The sequence below is a fragment of the Macrotis lagotis genome, chromosome 7 (genome assembly GCF_037893015.1).
Source record: "Macrotis lagotis isolate mMagLag1 chromosome 7, bilby.v1.9.chrom.fasta, whole genome shotgun sequence".
Classification (NCBI taxonomy): domain Eukaryota; kingdom Metazoa; phylum Chordata; class Mammalia; order Peramelemorphia; family Peramelidae; genus Macrotis; species Macrotis lagotis.
The window spans coordinates 162,848,538-162,873,709 of NC_133664.1; the positions used below are offsets into that span (position 1 = coordinate 162,848,538).

The 25,172-nt window shown below is 34.0% G+C and overlaps 1 protein-coding gene and 1 pseudogene across 3 annotated transcripts in view; one reads left to right on the plus strand and one right to left on the minus strand.

The window, feature by feature from the left end:
* LOC141493124 (cadherin-related family member 4-like) overlaps window positions 1-25,172 on the minus strand; it is a 110,797-nt gene that overhangs the window by 22,194 nt on the left and 63,431 nt on the right. For all 3 annotated transcript variants that reach the window (XM_074194036.1, XM_074194037.1, XM_074194038.1), the window contains 2 exons: window positions 18,022-18,163; window positions 17,596-17,852 (listed from right to left, as the gene is read on the minus strand). In XM_074194036.1, the coding sequence (XP_074050137.1) occupies window positions 17,596-17,852; window positions 18,022-18,163 (399 nt within the window). The remainder of the gene's footprint in view (window positions 1-17,595; window positions 17,853-18,021; window positions 18,164-25,172) is intronic.
* Window positions 14,688-14,992, plus strand: LOC141493891 (biogenesis of lysosome-related organelles complex 1 subunit 2-like; annotated as a pseudogene).

Here is a 25,172-nt window from a genome sequence, read left to right on the forward strand (position 1 = left end):
TCTCTCTTCTCTATTCCTTAATTTCTCTGATTTCCTTCAAAATCAAATTTAATTTCACCATCTATAAAAGACCTAGATTGGTCACCTCAGCTGTTAATGCCTTCCCCTCATTGATTACCTTCCATCTACTCCTTATCTATCATGTTTGTACTCAGTTAATTACCTATTCTATTCCCCATTAGAATGTTAGCTCCTTCGGGCTATTTTTTACTTTTCTTTATATCCCTAGCATTTAGAAACAGATGGTCACATAGTTAAGTGCTTAAGAAAGGCTTTCTGACAGTATTTAACAATTAGATTGTATCTACTTTAAAATGGATTTTGCTCATTGATCTATCATATGTGCTGTAGTTTACCCAATAGCTCACTTCATTTGTGAAAATAAGTTCTAGATAAACATTTAACCAGGAATAGAGTCAAGACTAAATAGCCACTTATTTTACTCTTCTAAAATTATTAAGCCTGTTTAGTTCAATAACCAGATCCTTCCAGACAAATCATATTTCTAAATAAATTTTGATTCAAACGCATAGATGCATTTCCACTGGACTTCAAGGTTTTAAATCAAAGGATTGGTCTGGAAGTTTAATTGACTAAATAATCTTTAATCTAGGAAAAATACTAAATGAAACTTCATTTACTAGATGACAGAATAAATGTTCAATTTCATAAATTCCTAATTTTAACTTTCTGTTGCCTTTCAGAACTCTTAAGATTTTTGCAGGTAGTGTGTTACAATAGAAAATTCAGTAAATTTGAAGTCAGAGGACCTAGATTTGAATCTCACTTCTACTTCCTGTTTCACCATGGGCAAAGTGATGGACATTTAATCTCACTCTGCCTTAGTTTTTTATCTGTAAAATAAGGAGGCTGAACTACCTCTAATTCTGTAATCCTATAAAATTATTTATTTTGCAAACATAATTCTCTCAAATTTCAAGTCATTTTTCATTCTACTCTATGTTCAAACATGATTTCCAAATTTGTTTTCATAAAATAGGGATCTTAGAGTCAAACTAGTTGGTGTAGTAGAGACTGAGCTTTGTGTCAGGAAGAATTGAGTTCAAATTTGACCTTAGAATGTTACCATGAAACAAAGATATTCAAACATAGATCCTTCAAAGATATATACATTTTATCATTGAGGACCCTTTTTCAATATTGCAATCAGTCTCTGAGATACAGTAGTCCCCAGTTACTGATCGGGTAGTTAACATTCTGGTGAAGATCCTTTCTGAAATTAACTCCTTGAATGACAGACACAGTCTATGGCTAGGCATGAACTCAAAATCTTTCCAAATTAGTAAGACCCTCTGAAATTTACTCTTTATGACTCTTATGGTTGCCTCCATTTCTGAAAGACATCAAAATAGGACATTAATGTATTTACCTCCATAAAGATAATTTGTTATATATGAAAAAAGTTCACATTTATTGAAATTGTATATTTTAACAAAATAAATGCTAAAAGAACATTTTTCCTCGTTTAATTGCATATTCATAGTTGAATTCTCTGCATGCATCAGATGCTTGTACATGAATGTACTCCAAAACTTGTTCTTAAAAAGGATTTTATCTTGCACAGGAGGGCATTTTAATACATACTTCTGTTTTTATCATGTCAAGAAAATTTTCCTTTTTTAGCTTTTAATTTAGAACATACTTAAAAAGTGTGGAAAAAAAGCATTTCTACTCATCAAGTGAGTAATTCTCCTTCACAAACATGAAAAAGTGTCGAAATAAATGACGAATGATGTACAGAAATCTGAGTTTGTATGTCATCAGGGAGTCATCCCACTTTTAGGTAAGTGACCATTGAAAAAGTAGAAGTTACCATGTGCCATTTGATCATGCGTTAAGTGTCATACAGCTGTATCCAGTTAATTTGATTTGATTCATAATCTTAATTGCTCAACTTGCTTCATTGTCCAAAAAATGACAGTGACAGTACTCTGCCTTGTCATGATTCTTTCATCAGTAGATATTATTGTAGCATAAATATACACAGAACTAAAGGATATCTACTGACATTTTAAACTTTATAATTAATTCTCAGTTTAGTTATTTGTTTTTGTTTTAACTCTTTCTATGTCAGTAATAAATTTCCATTCATCATAGTCAAATAGTAATATGATATTCAATGTTGATGGAACTAAAAAAATCTAAAAGTAAATTTTTATAGTTTGAGTTTAAAGAACTGTGGTAAAACACATAATTTTGACTGAGTTAACCAGAAACATTGAAAGAAAGTAAATAGGAAAGCAAGGAATGTTAGATCTGAGGGTGACTTTTGGGAAAATCTGATCTAAAAGATCACTATACCTCCCCTTTTCATGGATGAAGAAGGGATTTTTGACAAAAGTCAAATAGTGAGGAAGTAGCAGTCAAATTTTAATACCTCATCCATATTCTTTCTACTCTATATTACTAACATTTGTATAAGAAGATGCAATACTTTCTAAAGCCCAAACAAGCAGCATATAGAACTGGAAAATTTAGCAATCACCTGATGAAAAAAGTTTTATTTCAAATACCCAGAAAACAGATAAGAACTTTTGTTATAAATGAATATGAAGTCAGGATTATAGAAATATGTACAAATATGTACAAATAGTGCAATGAAGCTGCCTAATATTTTTTATCATTTATGTGAAATTTGTCCAATTGTTGTTTCTGTGAAATTCATAAAATAGCTACTTCTTAGGAAGTCATGGATCATTGTTCTAAGAAGAACCAGAAGAAATGCAGAATAGAGGAAATGGAGCCAGAGGATTGTCCCTAAAGTGTCCATCCATTAAACTTTTTCAATGAGAGGAGGGCTATCAGGGCATTTTTTCTAAGAACCTCGGCAGTCAAGTCTTGAAGGAGAATTTATCCTAGAAGTTTTAGGAGTAGTCTAGCTTCAGAGAGAGGCATTATGAAGGCCAAGATTCATGATACTAAGCCACAAGTAATGTTCATTTTGGACAAGAGGGAAATGAGGACATTTCAAAACCCAAAGCAAATTAATTCCTTGAGGCCAAATGATCAAGAAGTTAGTGAAAATTTGTCAAGAGATAAGAGACAGCACTCTTAGAGTATTAACATCTTCAGAAAGTGGCAGAGAAAAAATCTTTACCATCTTTGAACTGAGGTGGTCTAGAACAAAGAATTCAGTGAGAAGGTCTAAGGAAGACTTTTAAGATTTACATATGTCAGACCCTTTATTCATACATTATTTGAAAATGAAGTTTTGGAGAAAGTTTCTGGAAGATTGTGACACTACTTATCCTTATCAACTAAAACAACTAAAACTTAGCTAATATCAAGGACAAAAAGAAAAAATTAATTCAAGAGAGAAGAGGAAGCTAAAATGAGCAAAAGTCATTTTGTTATAGTTGATACATGAGACCAATAGTTGTTATTATTGTCGATGTTGTTCGATCATTTTGTCAGTCATATCATATTCTTCATGAGCTTATTTGGGATTTTCTTGGCAAGGATACTGGAATGATTTGCCACTTCCTTCTCCAGCTCATTTTACAGATGAGGAAACTAGGGTAAGGGACTAGCCCTGGATCATATGGCTAGTAACTGATGGCAGATTTAAACTCAGAGAGATGAATCTTCTTGACTCCAGGTCTAGCATTCTATCCATGTACCACAGAACTGCCCCAAGTAGGGGCAATTTTTCTTTTATCTATGATTATAACCTCCATTTCCTCTATTTTGTTTCATTAGGAATATTCTATAGTAAATTATTTTTAAAATATCTAAGATACTATATTGCAGTGAAGCAAAGGCAGAATTCGATATTAAAGGACTCAGAAAGAAAAGGACAAGTAGTGGTAGCATGAAACCAGTAAGGAATAATAATGAAAGAACAATGCATGAGTTTATTTTGCTTATGTAGGCACAGTGGTTGCAATTTATTTTTTTGTTTTTTCTTTCTTTTTTCATTGGGGATAAGATAACCAATTGAGAAGACAGATTTTCATTAATGACAAAAATTATTTTTTTAATAAATAAAGGAACCTCAACTAATAAATTAATGGGGGGACAATTTTTACAGCAAATTTCTCTAAGTGTCTCATTTCTCAACTATATGAAGAACTAAGTAAAAGGTATAAAATTAAGAACCATTCCTCAAATGATAAGTGGTCAAAGTTAGTTTCCAGAAAAAAATTGATCAAAGTTGTTAAATGTCATAAAAAAATTGCCTTAAATCACTATTGATTAGAGAAATGCAAATCAAAACATCTCTGAGATATCACTTCACATTTATCAGATTGGCTAACATGACAGAAAAGAAAATTAACAAATGCTCTCTGGAAATGTGGAAAAATAGGAATACCATTGCACTGATGGTGGAGCTGTAAATTGGTCTGACCCAGCTGGAAAACAATTTGGAATTATAGACAAATACCTATAAATTTGTGCATCTTTTTTTTTGACTCAGAAATACCACTACCAGTTCTTTATCTCAAAGAGATAAAAAGGGAGGTGAAAGACTGATATGTTAAAAAATATTTAGAGCAACTCTTTTTGTAGTGGCAAAAGATTGGACCATTGATGGGATGCCCATCACTTAGGGAATATTTGAACAAGATATGGAATAGAATTTAATGGAACCCTGTTGAGGTATAAGAAATGACAAGGAGGATAGTTTCAGAAAAACCTGGGAGACTTATATGGACTCATGCAAAGTGAAGTGAAAAGAACCAGAGTATTGTACATATTAATGAAAATATTTTAACAATGATCAACTGTGAATGACTTAGATATTCTCAGTAAAACAATGATCCAAGGTAATTTCAAAGGACCCATGATGAAAAATGTGACTATCTCCAGAGAAAGCACCAAGGAACTCTGAGCACAAATTGAAGTATAATTTTTTCACTTTATTTTTCTTGCCTTTTCTTTTTTGTAACATAACTAATACAGAAATTGGTTTTGCATGGTTTCACATGTATAATTGATATCATATTACTTCCTTATTGGACAAGAGAGAGAAAAAGCAATTGTGTAAATCAAATTTTATTTTAAAATGAACATTAAAATTATTAACATTTTTTAAAAAGCAAATAAATGGGGGGAGGGTGAAGTAGGTATATGCCTCTTGGTGCCAAAACAAAATGGCAGCAAGAGATGTGGGAGATTGATGGGGAGAAGCAGTATGTACATTCTTTCTCCCCAGACCTTAGCCTATTAAATCATAAGACAAGTATTCCTGACTCTGCTTTGAATCCCCAGGTATACGAGGGTCACAATCTTTTCTCTTACAGATAATAGAGGTATCTCAGAAAGTTTTTTTCCTACTTACCTGTTCTGAAAATGTCTTCATTGTCATGGTTCTGTAATATAGTATTGCTTTATGGAAAGGGAACTAGAATGCAACCCAGTTCTTCACATACACTCTCATTAGCTCATCATCTCCCTTAACCTCTAAAGTTCCAATCTCCTTTTATACATCACTTCCAGCACTAATAAATATCCTGCAACTTCCTCAATAGATATAGAGTCTAAATAACTTCTAAAGGTAGGTAGGGGCCTCTCCTACCTAGCCACACAGATGTATCCCATTACCAAATACCCTAGCCTCTAACAGACATTTTCATCATTTCTCACCTCTACCATAAGAAACATTTGCCAAAAGTTAGCAGGAAGAGAGAATTGGAAGTGGTGGTGAAAGAACGTAAAACATACTAGATTTTAACCTTTTTTGAAATGGTGCTTTACATTTTACTTACTTTTTCCATTTTGTCTCCCTTTATATTTCTGAAAACACTGAAAATGCTGCCCATTGTTCAAAAATAATATTAATAAAACAAACCTTTCAAAGAAAGACAGCTCATCTTCCAAGTACCAAGAAAATACAATTGAGTTTAATGCTCATGTCCCTGTGTGGACAATAGTAATTCCGTGACGAATGAATCAAGTCTATTAGCTCCCTGTGATAAAGCTGAATTTTATTGTTTTCTTCTGTATTGGATTGAACTTCCTTCTAAATAAAGCTGTTCAGTGCACTCCCAGCATATGGAGCTCATATATAGTAGAAGACTATAAAATCTTAGGCTAGAGACACTGCCAAATGCTTTTGGATTCAATTCATAGGCAAGCTAGTATATGTGACTGAACACACTTCCTTAATTTTTATAAGGCATACTTCTAAATTCATTTATAAGAGTACTTAGTTTCTGTTAAGCTTCCACAGAATAAACCAAGACACCAGGTTAAGCTTTTGTGTTTTTTCTCCCCCCCCAAGATAAATTATCCTACTTTATGATATTTCCTCCATTCTACAGGAAAGCATAATGAAACTTAATTAGGTACTTAAGACCATAGGCTCATAGATCTAGAGCTGAAAGGTACCCAGAAAGTCAGCTAGTCTGATACTTTCCTTAACAGAGAAGAAATTGAGGTATAGGGCAGAAAAGTGACTTGTTCATACAAGTAAATCACAGACATAATTCAAGTTGAATCAAGAGACAAAAATGTAATTAAAATAATTCTATACAATGCTTTGAAAATAAAAATTATGAAGTAGATTATGAGGACTTATAGTTTGCTCAGTTCTTTGCAAATATCTTATTCGGCTCTCACAACCACACTAGACCCCATTTTACAATTGATAAAAATGAGACAGATAGAAGTTTAGTAACATGTTCAAAGTCTCACAGCTGAAAAATATCTGAGTCTAAATTTAAACTGTTTGTCTAACACTAGGTAAAGCACTCTATCTAATGTGCCACTTAGCTTCCCCATTCCAATCATATCCTCTTACTGTAGCTGTCCCACAGGGTTCATCCTGGACCTCTTCTCTTCTCCTTCTGTGTATACTGCTCCATTTGGTAATTTCATCAGCACCCATGGACTTAATTGCCAACTCTACTGATAATAATTCTCAGATCTACCTATTCTACCCCAACTTCTTTGTTGACCTCTAATCTCACATCTCCAATTGCCTTTCAGACATCTAAGTAGACTCTTAAACTCAACGTGTTCACAACTGAGTATATTATTATTATTTCCCCAAAGTCTTAATCCACAGAGGGCAACACCATCCTCCCAGGTTTTCAGACTCACAACAAAGGGGTCATCCTCAACCACTCACTTATGTTTTAAGTTCTCTATCCTATCTGTTACTAAGACCTGAAGGTATCACCTTTGCAATATCATTCAAATACATCCTCTTCTCTTTTCTGACACTGCCACTACTCTAGGGTATACAAAATGTTAAGGGAAGACTAGTACCTCTGGTGTTATGGCTACAGAGTCACTTTCAGAACTTTGATATCTATCTGTGACTCAATTCTTACTGTGGCTCCAAGAAGGCATAGTATGTGCAGTGGTTATACCCCGGTAAAAACATTTCCACAGATGAAAACCAGGTTGTGGGTATACCCAGTAGGCTTCAAACCCTTTGAGGTACCTACTCCACACATGAGATAACCTCTCAGATAGAACAGGCAGATATGAATAATTTGTTCCAAGAGGTCATGAAGGCAGTGAAAGCAAGTGCTATGGAATGTTTACAACTTTGTTAGATACCAAAAACACCAAGGTCATCCAGTACATCCTAAGTCAAGTCATCACTAGTAATTTTGACTTTTTCTTGCCACCAGTCACTAATGACTCTGGAAAAGAAGATGAGACCTATAACTTTTCACAACTCTGTCTCACTTAAACACAATGTACGCAGAAGTCAAAAGACTTCACCATACCATTTTAAAAGTTCACTTCCCTTTCTAATATACTTTTCAATGATGTAAACATACATGATAAAGTTAACATATACATTGCCAGAGTCAGCTCTGTTTGTGAGACTCCAAAGGGAAGTATAGGAGAAAAGAGAACAAATGGAAGCTCTACAGAGCTATTATGCCAACCTCATTGTTGTATACCTGTGAAACCTGCACAGTATCCTGACACTTTAATTGCTTCCCTTTAAAATGTATTAGGATTATTCTTAACTTCACCTGGCAAGAAAAGGACCAGACACTGAGATTGTTCTCCAACTGAACTGTTAAACATTCAAACTCTACTTCAGAGAGTGCTACTCCAATAGGCTGGCTAGGTTGTTAAAAGGCTAAATGTTTGTTTCCCTAAAAAAGACTATTTTGTGGGTAACTCACTCAAGGCAAGTACTCACAGAGAGATCAGAAAAAGTCTTACAAAGATGGTGCTATGAACAAAGCAGAATAACAGTAATTCAAAAGAAATAAAAGATAGACATTTCCATTCTAAATATTATATGAACAATCTGTTCCTGACCTGTAGTAGAGCTGATCAATCATAATCAGAAGCACTGTACTTTGACCCTCACTTTATAATGCCATTTTGATCTTCTTCACCTACAAAGGACAACAATCACCTTTCTAATGAAGGTCTTCATCATCTTACACCTGGACTATTCTAATAGCCTGCTGATATGTCTGCCTGCTTAAAGTCTAAACCTAGTTCAATCCAACCTCCAGTCGACCACTGAAGTCATTTTCTTAAAGTGTAGATCAGACCATGTTTATCTTTCTACTCCATAAATTCTAATGGCTCCTTATGGTCTCTAAGATTAAATATAAATCTTTTGTTTGATTTCCAAAACCCTCCAAAACCTACCTCTGCAACCTTTCCAGTCTTCTTAAACTTCACTCTATACTAACTTTAACCCAGCGGCACTGGCTTCCATGCTTGTCCATTAATAAGTGACTCCATCTTCCAGTGCCTAGCAATTTCTCTAGTTGTCTCCCAAGCTTGGGGAGTTAGGTGACACAGTAGCTAGAGCAGCAACCCTGGAGTCAGGAAGTCTGAATTCAAATCTGGTAGTTTCAGACACTCACTTACTAGCTTTGCCTTGAATGCAGAGCCATCTCCATGTTTATATCTGGCCACTGGACCCTGATGACTAGAAGAGAAAGCAAGGCTGGTGACTCAATACAACACCCCCTCATACAAATCCAATTTCCTTTGCACCTCCCTGATGCCATGGTCATCTTCAAGAACAAAAGAAAAATATCATCATCAATCCCATGCCTGGAATATTCTTCCTCATCTCTATCTACTACTTTCCTTGGTTTCTTTTAAGACCAATTAAAATTAACTTCTACAGAAAGCTTTTCCCAACCTTGTTCTAGTAACTTTTATTTTTTTAACTATTTTTTATTTATCCTCTACATATAACTTTGAATACATTTCTTCTCTTGTTCCCCCCCCCCATTAAATTATAAGTTTCTTGAAAGAAGAGTCTATTTTTTGCCTTTGTTTTGTATCCCCCAGGGATAGGCATAGTGCCTTATACTTAGTAGACAGTTAATAAATATTTATTGACCCACTGATAATGTGCCCTAGAAATAGGGAAAAAAATAATAATAAATTGAAAACAAAATTTTACTGATACAAATAGTGCTTGCAGAATATTTCTGTATAAAGTTTTGAAATTGATATGCAAGTAAAATAAACTGCTTTCCTTGCATGCCCAAACATTGTCTTACTTTTGTCTCTGTCATAAAAGAGGATGAAATTCTATGAGAACTACTAAGAGATAATCCTTTCAGACTAGGCATAGCAACATACACAACAAAATGTAACTTATCTTCTTCAATGTCTTAAAAGCACAAAAGAAAGTTCAAGTTGTTCTCATATACTCCTTGGGGATTGTATTGGATATATCATATTCCACCCAAAATGCCCAGGAACTTTCATTATAAAATCATTTTTACATTATTTTATTCATTTTTAAACAATTTCAGAAAATGACTAAAACTGAAAATTACTCTTGACATATGAAAAATATCTTGAGAACACCATCATTTTAATTCCTTCATTTAAAAAGGCCAGAGAAACAATATAAATCAGGTTTCTTAATTTTTTAAATCATAGTCACAGAGACCTTTGGCAGTCTTTTGAAACCTATGGACCTCCTCTTAGAATAACATTTTGAATTGCCTAAAATATAATACTCAGGATTACCAATTAAATAGAAATGCAGTTAATGAAAGAAAAAAATTAATACCATGGCCCTGTTAAGAATCCTTCATGCAGAGGCACTAAGAACTTTATTGGAGATGATAAATTAATGGAGAAATGCAAAATTGATATCTACTTACAGACAAGAAAAGTCAGATTAGCACTCTACATAAGATTTAAATTATTCAAGTTAGGATATTGGATAGAGTTTCCAGTGCGGTGAGAAGACATAACTCTTAAAGGTGTGTAGAAAGTATAGATTGTATATAATCTACCAGGAAAAAAGAAAATCTTTTGACCTTTAAGGAGCAACTCGACTATGTGAGAAAGAAGGTATCATTGAAATATTACTCTTACAGCTGAGAGTAGGCACATTTTTGCCCTGGTTTCTCTTAATAATTTTAGTTTCACTTTCTTACTACTAAACAGATGAAAATCTCTCCCAACTTTTCTTTCTGTCTCTTTCCTTTCTATACTCTTGAACAAGACTTAAGTGTAAAGGGGACATTAATGTAATTACAAAAAGTAGCTACATCTATTGAGTTGTTCCATTGATCAAGTGAAAATTAGTCAAGAATAAGTTCTTGGGGGAGGCTAGGTTGCACAGTGGATAGAGCACCTGCCTTGGAGTCAGGAGTACCTGGGTTCAAATCCGGTCTCAGACACTTAATAATTACCTAGCTGTGTGGCCTTTGCCAAGCCACTTAACCCCATTTACCTTGCGAAAACCTAAAAAACAAAAAACAAACAGTAAGTCCTAGACAACCCATTGAATCAGTCAATTACCTATAAATTTAATGTGACCAACTCCTTACTAAATTTTAGAGGATATGGAGCACCAGCCTGGAGTCAGAAAGAACTGAGTTCAAATCTAATGTAAGACACCTAATATTTACCTAGCTTTGTGACCTTGGGCAAGTTACTTAACCCCATTGCCTTGAAAAAACAACCCCCAAAACCCCATAACTTTTAGAAGAGTGATGTACTTTGATCACTGAGTTAAAACATATGAAAACAAATAGGGAATGAATTGAGATTAGTTAAAGGAATCATATGCACCAATTTGGAACCAATTACAGATTAATTAGATTAATGCAACAAGACAGTCTTGTGGCAATTAAGGAAGTGAGAATGGGAGGAATGAATTTTCTCTCTTCCATCCAGTGATTAAAAAAATAATAGTGAAATTCAAAATATTGGGAAGTTTGACATCTGCAAAACTGGAGTACCATCAGTTATTGATAGTAATATCTGCATTGGGAGCTAAGGAAAACACTGAGGAAAGAGAGAAAAATCAAGTAGCTTTAGATCTCTACAAGATCATCTAGTTTCCCAGTTTATCAGAAAGATATACAAGGGGAACTTCATGAAGACTTCCTGAAGTGAGAAAAGAATTTCCAGTAACCAGAAGCTCTGAGTTAACATTTTTCCATAAGGGACCTCTAAATTTGTGCCCATTGTCTCATGGACCAGGCATTTTGGTTTTGTGTTAATTTGTAAACCTAATTGGAAAATGCTCCTTTTAAAATGTTCATTGTTCAGTCGATAATAAAAGGGGTCACTAGATGGGAACTCATAAGTAACAATACTGGAAAATTCCACAAAATCTCAGTTAGCAATTAAGCTATTAAGGTCTGGGACCTTAATTTTCTTTAGAAAGGGGAAGCAGGTCAATGTTTGTGGCACTCCTGCATAAAGTATGGGAGACTCTAGGTTGGTTATAATTACCTTGGCAGTTAATGACCCCATCTAAAGATGATCACAGCTATTAGCAGTGCTTCCATATATCAGTGAATTCCCCCTCCTTACTTTCCCACTTCTCTATGGCACATATACTGACAAACAAATATGCATGCCCTCTATTTTTTCTCATTCTATTATATATTATCCTTAGGGATTAACTTTATATTTTGCCATTGATTATAAAACAAACCTGTAGTTAGGAAACCAGATAAGAGAACACTTTATCACCTTCCATGCTGCTAAAATGAGCTTTCTGAACTCTCTTGTTTAGTATCAGTCATATTTACTATATAAGGTTCACTTGCTTCAGAAATTAAAATTCCAGATTTCCTTGAGGACTATGCAATTCAGAAGGAAGTGATACATATGTAATTAGATCAATGGCTTTATATCAAAACCAAACCTGAAGGGGGAGGATTTAAATTTGATTCATATAACATGATTAGGATATATTCTTCCCTTTTATCAAGCTATATCAAACATCTACGATTCAGTATTATATATAGATTAATGGAAAACAGATAGCACTTTTGTTTTACCTCAGGTTTGGCAGGGTTTATTTACTGGCACTTTATTTAACTAAAAGTTTCTGGTCATAAGTTAAAAGATCTTTGTTTAAAGAGATGGCTTCCTCTATTTTTTTAAGCTTTGTTCAAGTGCTGACATGTTTAAGGAATGTATTCAGTTAAGTTATACAAAGTTCTTGGTCAACAGCTTAGTTTTATTTGTGTCTTTCATTTTACCACATTATTTTTGTTATGATGGAAATATTTTCCCCTGGGCAAAATGGGTTATAAAATATCACTAAGGTAGCCCCTGACAATTTCTTTTAATCTCCAATTTGACCTTTTGTTTTACTTCCTGCTTTACCTAGTTATGTAAAAGGCAGAAAGTTAATAGACATTTAATGATTTATCTTAGTACAATGTCTTCAAGAATGCCATCCCAGTTAGAGAAAAATACAATAATGAAGATGAAAAGATCGGGTTGATGCTCAGAAGACTGGTAATGCATCAACAATTCATGAACAGAGAACACAGAGTAGTTGGTCCCATAGCCAGGAGTATCTGGGCTCATATTCTACCTCTCATAATAAAGGACAAGAAGCCACAGGCAAATTACTCTTCGCTAACCCAGCCAATTGTCTAATTATAAATTGCCACTTGCTGTGGTAGAAATCTTTCTCAAGAGGCACCCTCCACTGATAAGTTCACAATCAAGTGTGTTTATAGGTATATGTTTATATATTTGTGTATGCCTCTGTGTATGTGTGTAAATACACAAAAATGCATATATATGTATATATCTCTTGTATAACCACTAAAATGGTTCATAAAAAGCTTGTTACTGAGGTCACCATGGCTTTCAACAATTTATTTCAAAGTCTGAGAAATATACTGAGAAGGAAGAAAAACTGGAAGTGAATCAAAGCAGTTCACAAGAGATTTGAAAATATTATATAGAACCAATAAGACATTTGGAGAGTATGTCCACAGTTTGGATTTAATTAATGTATTCTTTTAAAAAATAAGGTATCTTTCAACTTTTGGTATTAATGAATCCTTCTTTTAATGCGAAATCTGCATTTTATCATAAAGATGGAACAAAATGTACTCAACTTATTCTCCAAAGAGGCAGTCTCTTTTGTGCACTTGTTTAGCATAGAATTAAGACATATGATTGCAATAACTTCATTTTAAGCATGCATTGCAGAGTATATATGATATATGACATATAATATATATATATATATCCTATACAATAAATACTATATTATTCATAGAACATCTAGTGTCTCCATAAAGTATTTAATAAATTCTTCATTGATTGAAGTTACTATTAAAAAGTACACATATGTAATAAAATGAAGATATGTTGAAATCAAAAATCAATGCAAAAATTGGCATCCTATATCATGAATATTTCATTCATAATATGTGTTAAATTATCCCTTAAGGGATTCAGATTTGGAATTCAGTATAGCAGGAACTCACTCTCAGACTATAATGGTACTAATTACTATTACTAATGTAATTACTAATTATATCCTTATTAAGAATCACAAAATAATACAGCAATCAAGTATATAAGATTAAAAAAATCATAATAAATATCAGTGCAGCCAAATCTTCTCCTATGTCTCAACTAGCTCTCTACATAAACTAGTCCTGGATATCCACAAGCAGCAGATCACATAAGAGATGGTAAAGATTTTGCAAAATAGGATAAACAATGTCCTCCCTGCCATGTAATTGATTTTTCCCTTAAATGTTTGATGCTGTGTCAGTCCATGGAAAGTTCACTCAATTTTCAAAATTGAGACTTCATGACTTGGGTGTGTATGTTTTTCTCTTCTCCCTCAATTTTATAACTTTACTTTTTTCTCAACGTTTTTTCTTCTTGAACCTTATTTTACTGGTTAAAATCTTATTATGCCTACTGCCTTCCTTTCTCCTGCTTCCCAGGGATCCTTCTTAAAATCCCCCTTGATGATTGACCACCCCAACTGTACTCCCTGGTGAAACTTTCTCCTAAAATTGCTCTGAATATTCCATTAGTGCCATAACTGACCACCATGGTTAATGACAAGTATTACCTTTCTTATAATTGTCCTCCTTTCTCATCTAAGAGGTCAAACTTTGCCAAAAAAAATTGCCAAAAATGATTATCAGTATGTATAAAGAGATTCAGTCTATCAAGCAATAAATTAATTTTTAAAATCCCTTTTTTTACTATGGCCTTATAAATGCCCAGATAAGTTTGTCCACTACACTTAAGATCAAACCTATATATGTATTTCATTAATAAGTAATTATTCACAGTCACATTTTTCCCTTCTTCTTTCCCCACCTTCTCTCCTCTCCCTTCTCCTCTCTTTTCCCCCTTCCCTGCTTTCCCTTTCTTTCCCTCTTTTTTTCCCAACCTCATCTCTACATTTTTCCTCCACCTTTTTTTTTCCTCCCTCCCTTCCCTGACCTAGACTAGACAGTGCGGTGGTAGAGATGGTCAAGCAGGACATTATTGGAATGTGCCATGACATGTTCTTCAAAAGGGCCATATACCCAACAGGCGAACTGACAGGCACCAGTGAAGACTATAAACTTCTGAAAAATATGAACAAACTAACTTGAAGTATCTAAACATAAGTAGAAACCTAAAGGACTTAAAGCAGAAATAGGCAACACTTCAGCCTTATCTGAACCAGATCCTTGAAGAGTAAATAGCAACTCTTGAGCATGCAGCCTACAAGTTGGATGCATATTCAAAGAAACTAGAAGTAAAGTACAAGAAGTTAGAGAGGCGATGAAAGAATTCTTTAGCATAAAGACTTTAACTACAAGAATATTTCATAAGAGCTGAAATGCATGGGATGGAAGTTATCAAACATCTATACTTCAATTCCATAAAAGAAAGCAATGCTGCTGGAGATCCAAGGAGAATCTCAGCCCTCATCTTTGGTTGGATATGTAACTGGCGATTTCTTAATTTTTTCCTAAAAATTGTACCCCTTTTTATCATTTTATCATATACTTCATTGTAGGCCCTGGACCAAGGCTAAGAAATCAAGATCAGTCCTGTCTGGAGCAAATACAGATGAAAGGCTCTGGTCTCCCTGCTCACTCCCTCCTCCTCCCTCTCCTTTTCCCCTAAAGTTCCATTTTTACTCTTTGTTCTGAATGTGACCCCGACTCCCTTCATAATCAGTTCTTGAACATAAATAATAAGTGCCAATTTGTGACCCTCAAAAATAAGTAATTCACAGATATATTTATTTGAGAAAGATAACTTCTACATTACTAAATATGTACTGCCGTTATTTGGTTGTTTTCAGTCATGGCTGACTTTTCATGATGACTTTAAGAGTTTTCTTGGCAGAAATAATGGAGTGGTTTGACATTTCTTTCTCCCACTTCCTTTTTTTACAGATGAGGAACTGAGGCAAATAGTGTTAATTTGACTAGTCCCTTTTTTATATTTTGCACCCCCAGTATGTAGCATGATGTCTAGTACAGTGTATATTTCATAAATGATCAATTGATTGATATATCTGGTGCTTCCACAAATTCAATCTTATAAATGAATATGGGTTTATGTATATATACATATATACACATATAAATATATGTGTGTTTGTATATGTATTTATATATCCAGATAGATAGACACATAAACTATTTAATCTCTCTGGATTTTAGTTTTCTCATTTTTAAAAAAATGAAAGACGAGCTCAATGATCTTTAATATTTCTTTCAGTTTGAACATTTAAACCTAAGTAACGTAGTAACATAAATGAATATATATAACATATTTGAATATATTATATATAACATATTTGAATATTATATATATATGAAATACTGGAGTGGTTTGCCAGATCCATTTGACAGAAGAGGAAACAGTAGCAAATAGAGTTAAGTGACTTGTCTAGGGTCACTCAGATAGTAAGTGTCTGAAGCTCTTCAGAAAGATAAGACTTCCTGTCTCCAGACCTGGTACCACTTAGCTGCCCTACTATAAAATTCTTGACATAGTCAACTTTAAAATAAATAGATATGTTAAAATTTCATTTGTATAATTATACATAGTATGCTCATACAAAGATAAATTTACTCATTTTCTCATTTATCCTGTTTTCACCTCTTTAAGGCCATGAGCAGATTCCAATTGGTAGTAGGGAATAAATAAAGTCATGATGACTTTAGGGGACCTGAAGAGATTTGCACACTTTTCCAGAAAGTATTGTACTATTCAATTCAGTTCAACAAACTTTTAAAGTGATTCCTAATTTTTTTCCTGTTACTACTTTAACTTCTAAGTCAATTTCATATTCCCTATCTGACATTTTCAATTAATTTCTATTTCTCTAAATGCCCCTTTCATTCTCTAATCTTTTTTGTTCTCCACCATATCAGAAATATTTAATAGTTTACCATTGTCTATAAGAAAATTAAAAATTCCTATGTAGAATTCTAAGTAACAATTTCTACTCTACACCAAAAGAAATCATCTGTCACACTGATCCTTAAGCATAACACATTTTTCCCATTTCTGTGCCCTTGCTCATGCTATACACATTACCTGAATATTATTCACACTTCCCATAACATAAAGGACTAAGATCATCAGAAGTTATTTAGTCAAAATTCCCTATTTCTACAGAAACTTGAAGCTCAGAGAAGGTAGGTGATTTGTCTAGAGTATTACAAATAGTCAATATCAGAAGCAGGATTGGAATGTGATGGCTCTCACTAAAGACCCAAAGATGTTTTGTCTCACATTTTCTATCCATCTTTCAAGCTCAGGTCAAAAATAATGACCTATGGACAACAGATAAATTCTAAAAAAATACTGTTCAATTATACAAATTCTTTTTTTTAAAAGGGCCACATCTCTTTAAATTAATACACACAAGCATAAGTATTAATATTGTTATTATCATTAACTAATTTTATTAAGTGAATTAAATAACATGTATATTGAACATAATCCACTCTGAGAACCAGAAAATATACTAAAATCACTTTACTTTTATTTTCACATAAAAGAAAGCCCCATTCACAAGTAGGAAAAAAGCACAGAGCATTTTGGGGTCATAAAAATTCCACTGTGTAAACCAAAAGAAAAAAAAAACCACTATAAGACATGAATTCATAGTGAAGGGACATGGTAGAGAATGATTTGAGACAACATTAACAGGGTATTTATCTTAAGATCCAATTAATGGCTGATAGCTACAATAGTTTTCTGTTGTTGAAGAAAATCCAAGTAGATTGAAATAATTGCTTCATTGATGTTTCTTTGTGCCAAAAATAGGAATAACTCCAGTTGGACCTTGCCAACACTTTGTTTATGCTTCCCATAGACTAATTCAAACTACTCTGTAGTTCTATTTCATCACTAAGTACTTACTGTTGTTGCAATGGTTGTTTTTGTGGCTGTAGTTGGCTGAGGGGTAGTCCAGGGCAACATATGAATTATTACAGTTGTAGTGGTTGACAGCTGACTAGCTTTATTCCCACCTAATTCATCAGTAATTTCAATAAGTAGCTGGAAAGTAGTGGGCTCTTGAATCCCTCGAAACACATCATGCTGGAAATTCTTAGTGGTGGCCAAAGAAGGAGGATCAACACCTGGTCTCTCTAGTGTGAACCAGTTGTTTGTGTTTCCTGGGAACAATGTTGTAATAAAATTAGAACGAAAATGATTTCATGTAGAATGTAGCTAATATTGCCTCTTCTGGGCAAGGCTGTTTCAAAAAGAATCATAATAGTATGTTTCTAACAGTTACAAAGTATTTTCTTTTCATAGAAAAATTTATTTTAAAATTTCTCTCACCTCTTATAATTGAATAACTGAGTGCTTTATGAGAAGAATCTTTGTCAGAACAATTCAGTTGAAGGAAGGGTATCTTAGCTGGAGCATAAATAATCTTTTCCAAATGAGGTGGATTGCAGATAGGAGGTTCGTCATTTATGTTCTAAAACATGAGCAAATGGTTCATTACTGAGACTGAGTGTTCTGAATATATTTGTTGGATAGACATGAATTAGGTTCTATATTTGAGCACATTATTCATATAATTTTCCATTCTTTAAAAATATTATACATCTGGGGTTCTTAATCTGGGGTTCACAGGTTCTTAGAAATTTATAGATAGATTTTAGGGCTCCATAAAACTGTATAGGAACAACTTTTCATCTTTTTCTTTCAATATAATTTATTCTCCTTGTAATCCTATTTATCATATTTCATATATTTAAAAACATTATTTGTGAAAGTCTATATAGACTTCACCAGACTAACCAAGAGACTGATGCTACAAAAAAGATTAAAAACCCTTGTTTTACGTGAATTTTCTATTTAATCTGCATACTTGTAAATTATGTGTCTACTTTTACAGCAAGTACATAATCAACTTTAAATAAATTTTTTTATTAATTGCCTACCATGTGCTATTGTTTTCAGGATATAAAGAAAATAAATGAAATAGTTTTTGATTTCAAAGTGTTTAAATCATACTGATGAGCAACAATATGTATGTAAATAGGTAAACATAAAATAATTTGGAGGTCAATAGGAGGCCAATGGGAACTGGGAAAGGCCATGGGTAGAAGAAAGCACTTCAGTTGAACACTTCAGGTGGCTAAGGGTTCCATGAGGAGGTGGCATTATCAAACTACTAATTTTTCACACATGAAACAATAGAGGTCCAGAGATGTTATAAATGTAATGCTTTTTTCATAATAAAATACAATTTGTTAACAGATGCCAATTAATCTGAATAAATTTGTCCCACATTTTAAATGGCCATTATATCCTAAATTATTATTTTATACCAGAGAACACTTACAACCAAAACTGATTCATAATCCCACCAAATTTAGTCATTCCTAACTACAATCAAGTCTATTTAAATCATGAAAAACAAATTGAGATCTCCATTGCATTACCTTACTATTTAGATGAACTTAAGTTGATTAATTCAACAACTATTTGCCTATCAAATCTTATCTCCCAAAGTTCTGTTCTTCATATCCTTTGATATTCATACCTACCCCTTTACAGTCTCTAGACTCCTTAGAACACTTCCAGTAAGAACATAAAGGACTGAGATCATCAGAAGTGATTTAGAATTGTTAAAGTGCAGCAAACAACTAATTTGACATATTTTTCTGCTCTTTCTTTCTTCTACTTTTTATTCAACTTTTGTTTCTTCCTTTTAAATTGCTTCTCTCTTCTAGTATCAAATTTATGCTTCTTCTCTAAGGATACCAATTTCTTTATCATTTTGTCAAAACTGACCATTCCTAAATTTAAGATCTCCCATATATGAGTAGATAGCATATATCCCCACCCTAGCCCTATGCTCCCATCATTTCCTAAACTTTGGCCTGCCACTATCATTCAACAATCTCTTCAGATCCTTGCATTGCCATTTACTAATTTTCAGAATATTTTCATATCTCCTTCAGTGACTCTTCACCACCATTCTCAGAATTGTCTATGCTTTCCCATGTCTGCTATCATCCTAGGAGTAATAGACCTGTCTTTATCATATTGATGGAATTGATATTTATAAAACTCGACACCCTGAGCTCTCAGTTTATCAAGATGATGAAATCCTAAGTTTTTCAGTTTCACTGTACCTTAATCATTCATAGGTATTGTTAAACTTTCACATCATTAAGTAAAATTCTTCTCTATCTAACACTATTCATAATCTTTTGTCCCTTCACAGTAATACTGATACCAATCTTTTCATAAGCTAATACTGTTATACTTCAATCATTGACAATTCACATTATCAAATGTATAACCTAGTCATAGATTTCAAGCTGAAAAGTTTTCTAGAGCAACCTTCTCTTTCCAAGGATAAGGAAACTGATACCTGCATTAGGAAGCAGTAGCTCAATTGGTCAAGTCCAATTTTTACATTCATAGTTTTTTTTCCTGATGTATTCCGCTTCTCTTCTACTGCCAAGTCTTTTTAGGGATATTAGAGGAAAACAAATATTTTACTACTAGGTATTCTATAAATTATTCTTATCTACCCTCTACTAGACTTTGATGAGAGTTATGGAAGTCATCCTAAAATCAAAAGAGTATATACTCTCAAACAAACAATTATCTAGGTGTAGGTTGAGACTTAATTCTCTCTCTTCCCCTTGCAGACACACTCATGATGGTAATTGATGCAGAACTCAAGTCTCACATCCTAGGGACTTGGGGTGACCAGATAATATATCACCTAGGCAAATCTTTCTGGTATATTTGAAACAAATAAATTTCAATGATTTTGTTTCTTGTAGGTTAGGAACTAATGATTACTGTTATTTCCTAATTCATATCTATATTGAAATTCAAACTATGTCACAGTGTCTACTCCCTCCTTGTATTACGGTTCAGGCTTGATCTCAGATAAATTGCCATATGGCCTTTCAGATACTTGGTGACCTTGTTATTCATCACCAGCTAATTCTCTCATAATCCACACAGCAACTATTAAATATTTTCTCTTTTCTTAATCCCCCAATTTCATCCCTAGTTGCCACCATTTTTGCATATGTATTCTCCCTTTCACTCAATACAGCACTATTTTAATTGGGACCTTTATCACGTCACATTTAGACCATTGGGTTAGCTTCTTAATTGATCTTTTCCCCCTAATACTCTCATCTATAATACAACACTCACAGAGTTGCCACAATATTATTCATAATGCATGGATCTAACCAAGTCATTTATCTGCTTAAAAAATTTTCTTTGACTTTTATAACCTAAAATGTCATATAAAAGTTCCTTGGCCAAGCATTCAAGGAATTCTACAATTTAATTGTGACCTCTTTTCGCATTGCTGAACTATGAGCATTTTATAATCAAGCCAAATTAGACCCCCTAGCAACTCTCTGATCTTAGAAAAGACTCTCTTGACTCCATGGACTTTATTTGAATTTGTTCAGGCCTTCTTTGATGGATAGTAAGCAAAACCCACTCTTTACCCTGCATATCATAACCTACTGAAATTCAAAGCCTCAACCAGGTTCTACTTCCTTTACAAATATTCTCTTGCTTGCATAACTACTTTGATCTCTCCTGTTTATTTATTGATTTGTAATTGCATAATATCTTGTTTGTATGGGCAATTTATTTCCTTGGTGCTTACAAAGTTCATGAGAAAAGAATTTTTTCTCTAAACTGAACAATTAGTGAAATGCTCTAAAACAAAAGGTATTTAATAAATGTTTTTTGAAATATAGAAAAATGGAAGAAAGGCCTAAACCTATGAGGTTAGAAGGAGTATATGACCATCAACAAGGATCCTGAAGGGGAAGCTAGGTGGCATAATGGATAAAGCACCGGCCCTGGAGTCAGGGGTACCTGGGTTCAAATCCGGTCTCAGACACTTAATAATTACCTAACTGTGTGGCCTTGGGCAAGCCACTTAACCCTGTTTGCCTTGCAAAAGAAACCTAAAATTAAAAAAAAGACCAAGGATCCTGAGGTCTCTAACAAGACCAATAAAGATTTGCCATCTATTTTTCTTCTAGTAATCGGTATATAGAGAACCCAGAAAAATCAAATACTTTTCTTAATATATGTATATATATATATATATATATATATATATATATGCAACATGAAAGAAGAGAACAACTGAACAGAAGAGATCAATGAATAAGGAATGAAACATTCAAGAAGTAGAATATTTGTAAAGGAATCAATACCTGTTGTGACATTAAACAATAGAATTGTTAAAGTACAGCAAACAACTAATTTGACATATTTTTCTGCTCTCTTTCAATTGCAATTTTCTTATCAGATAGAATGATTCATTTTATTAGAGGTTCTCAGAAGGCAATTTGAAGCCCACAGCATCATTTTTAATTTCAATTATTTCCCTGTTGATTTTGCTAGTAATATTTTAAACTATTTTTATTAATTCATATTTACTAATAGAACTATATTCTGATTATTTTTATAAAAGTCATACTATAATAGCATTACTACTTTTTGCTAATTAAATCCCAAGAAAACACAAATCTCAGTTTCTCCCTAATTTGAGGTATCACCAGATTGTGGAATCTAACACTCCCTGTCCTATACTAAGTAACTAATGGTCCAGTATCTCAGTGATAAAGAAGGAGACTGAACCTCTCTCAATGATACCCAGTACCTGTATATTCCTTCACAGGGATGTGCTTACCCTACTACATACATTATAATCTATTTGACATTTAAAATCCTTCACAATCTAGTTACAACCTCTAGACTGATTTTATATTACTCTCTCTCATTCAATCAAAGTTCCAACCAAGTCTGTTTCCTTATTCTTCCCATTATGTTACATTACAACTACTCCTCTCTCTATCCACCCTACATCCCAGGATGCTCTCCCTCCACACCTCTTCTACTGGGAAACTCTTAAGAACCATTTCCTGCAAGAGTCCTTTCTCAATTTTCCCAGGTATTAAGTGCTTTCCTCAACTTTCCTCCTTTCCCCCACAAAATACTTACTGTATTTAAACTTTATATAGTTTCTATTTACTTATCTTACTACATATTAGTGGAATGTAAATATTGATAGACTATTTTTCGTTCTGGATTTGTATCCCCAAATAATACAGTGCCTTTCACCTAGTAGACAATATACATACACCCTTTGAAATGAACTGAATTTTTAAAAGTACTCATTTGAATTAATAGAGACATTTTCCCATGTTCTAAGTTCCCTTAATTAATTTGCAGTTCTGAAAAAATATGGAGAGACAGAGAGAGAAAAAGAGAGAGGGAGGGAGAGAGATGGGGAGGAGAGGAAGGAGAGCTATTGTAGAAAGAAAAAATATTCATGGTCATTTATGTTCCATATTAAAGACAGAAATTTATTCTCTAAAACTATCAATATTGTGCTAATTTCTTATGATTTCAATCTATCATTAGCAGACTGAACAATATTATCAATGAAACTTATGAATTGGAATAAATTATAGATTCAGTATTTCACAATTAACTAGCTGGAGAGTAACTTGAGAGCTTCTGCATTCCAAGTCTCATATATAAAATGACTCAAAATAAAACAGAATTAAATTTACTCTGACTGCAATAGTCCAAAATGGACAGATGTTTAAAGTCAGAATTAGTCAGTTTCTCAATCTTAAATAACTCTGTACAGTGATCTTTCTTGAGAGTTTATCTCTATCAATTTATCATGCCAATGAATGCCCTAAAAGATCACTGTGAAGCAGACAAATTACAGACTTTATGATTCCAATTTTATATTTCATCAGAAAGCAGCATGGAGTACCACTTTCCTGATCCTATTAAAGCAGAGATGAAAAAGAACTGATAGGTGTACTTTGGAAGTTCTAAAGAGATAGCTAGCTTACTATGGTATGAAAGCCTGTAAAACTCATTCTAACTTCTTTTTTTTCAGGGAAGTGGATAATGGATTTAACTAGTCGCAGTCTGGTTTTATAATCCAACCAAAGGACCTAACTTTTGTTAATTGATAGTTTATTTTTCATATACATTTTATACAATTTTTTCAACATTCATCCATAGCCACATGTACATTTTTAAGCTATAAAATTTCCTTCCACCCTCCCTTCCCACCTCCCTCTCCTCAGCAGTGAACAGTCAGGTTAACATTATACATACATATTTGTGATAAACATATTTACTGATTAGTTGTTTTCAGTATGAGGAATTAGAATTAAGGGAAAGAAATACCTCAAAGAAATTTTTTTAAAAAGTGAATGTAGGGTGGTGGAGCCAAGATGGCTACAGGAGAAGAGTCTCTCCTAGGCATTCTCTCCAGAATATTTCAAAAATCTTAAAATTCAGATTCTAACTAAATTTGCAAGAAACAAAAAACCACAGAAAGATCCAGTGAGGCAACTCTCCAGAACAATGTAACCTGGAAAAGAGTGGAAAGGCTCCTCTCCATGGGGTTAGAGGAGCAGACTGCCAGAGTGAAGAAATTTCAGCCTCCCACAGAAAGCCCCAGGGTGCCTGGGAGCCTCGGCTCATGGCAGTAGGGGCAGTTTCCTGACCTACACCCCAGGAGTACCAGGCACAAATTGGAGGATCAGAGGAGGGGACCAGAGTTAGGAAATGCATGAAGCCCAGACCCTCAGGGCAGTTGCAGCAGTCAGCTTGGTCAGCTCAGCAGCAGCTGCCACACAGCAGCCCAGATCCAGGAAACCAAAGCAGGAATGGAACCAGTAAGCAGGAGCTGAGCAGGAGCCCCCAGGCAACTGAGCCTTGAGTGCTCAGCCCACCAAAGGTAGGGGAGTGGAGAGAGACTTTAGAGGTCTGTCCTCTGTACCTGGAACAGGACTCTGAGGCTCTGACCACATTCAGATTCTGATCACAGTCTAGGCCCCCCATAGAACAGGGCACCCCCCACCTCAGCCCTGTGGCAGAGCTTCACACACTGAGATTCTTGTGGGGGGAGTTGTCCCAATAATACTCAAAAGCTCAGGAAGCACCCCAAAACCAGGCACAGGCTGGAGCAATTGAGCAAACAGAGAAAAAAGAGGAACACCATTGAGAAATACAGTGTATGATACCAAGAAGGATCAAAATACTCAATGTGGAGATGAGGAAGTACAAGCTCCTGCATCTAAAGACTCCAAAAAAACCGGAAATTGGACTCAAGCTATGACAGAGCTCAAAAAAGATTTTGAAAATCAAGTAAAGGAGATAGAAGAAAAGTTAGGAAAAGAAAAGATAGAGATGCAGGAAAACATTAAAAAGAACTCAACAGCTTTGTTAAGGAGATCTGAAAAATGCTGAAGAAAATAACATGTTAAAAACCAGTAAAGTTCAAATGGATAAAACAGTTATAAAAGTTACTGAGAAAAATGCTTTAAAAAGCAAAATTGGCCAGGAAAGGAGATAAGAAAGCTCTCTTTGAGGAAGACAAATCCTTCAGATGTAGAATAGAGCTAAAGGAAGCTGATGACTTTATGAGAAGTCAAGACACA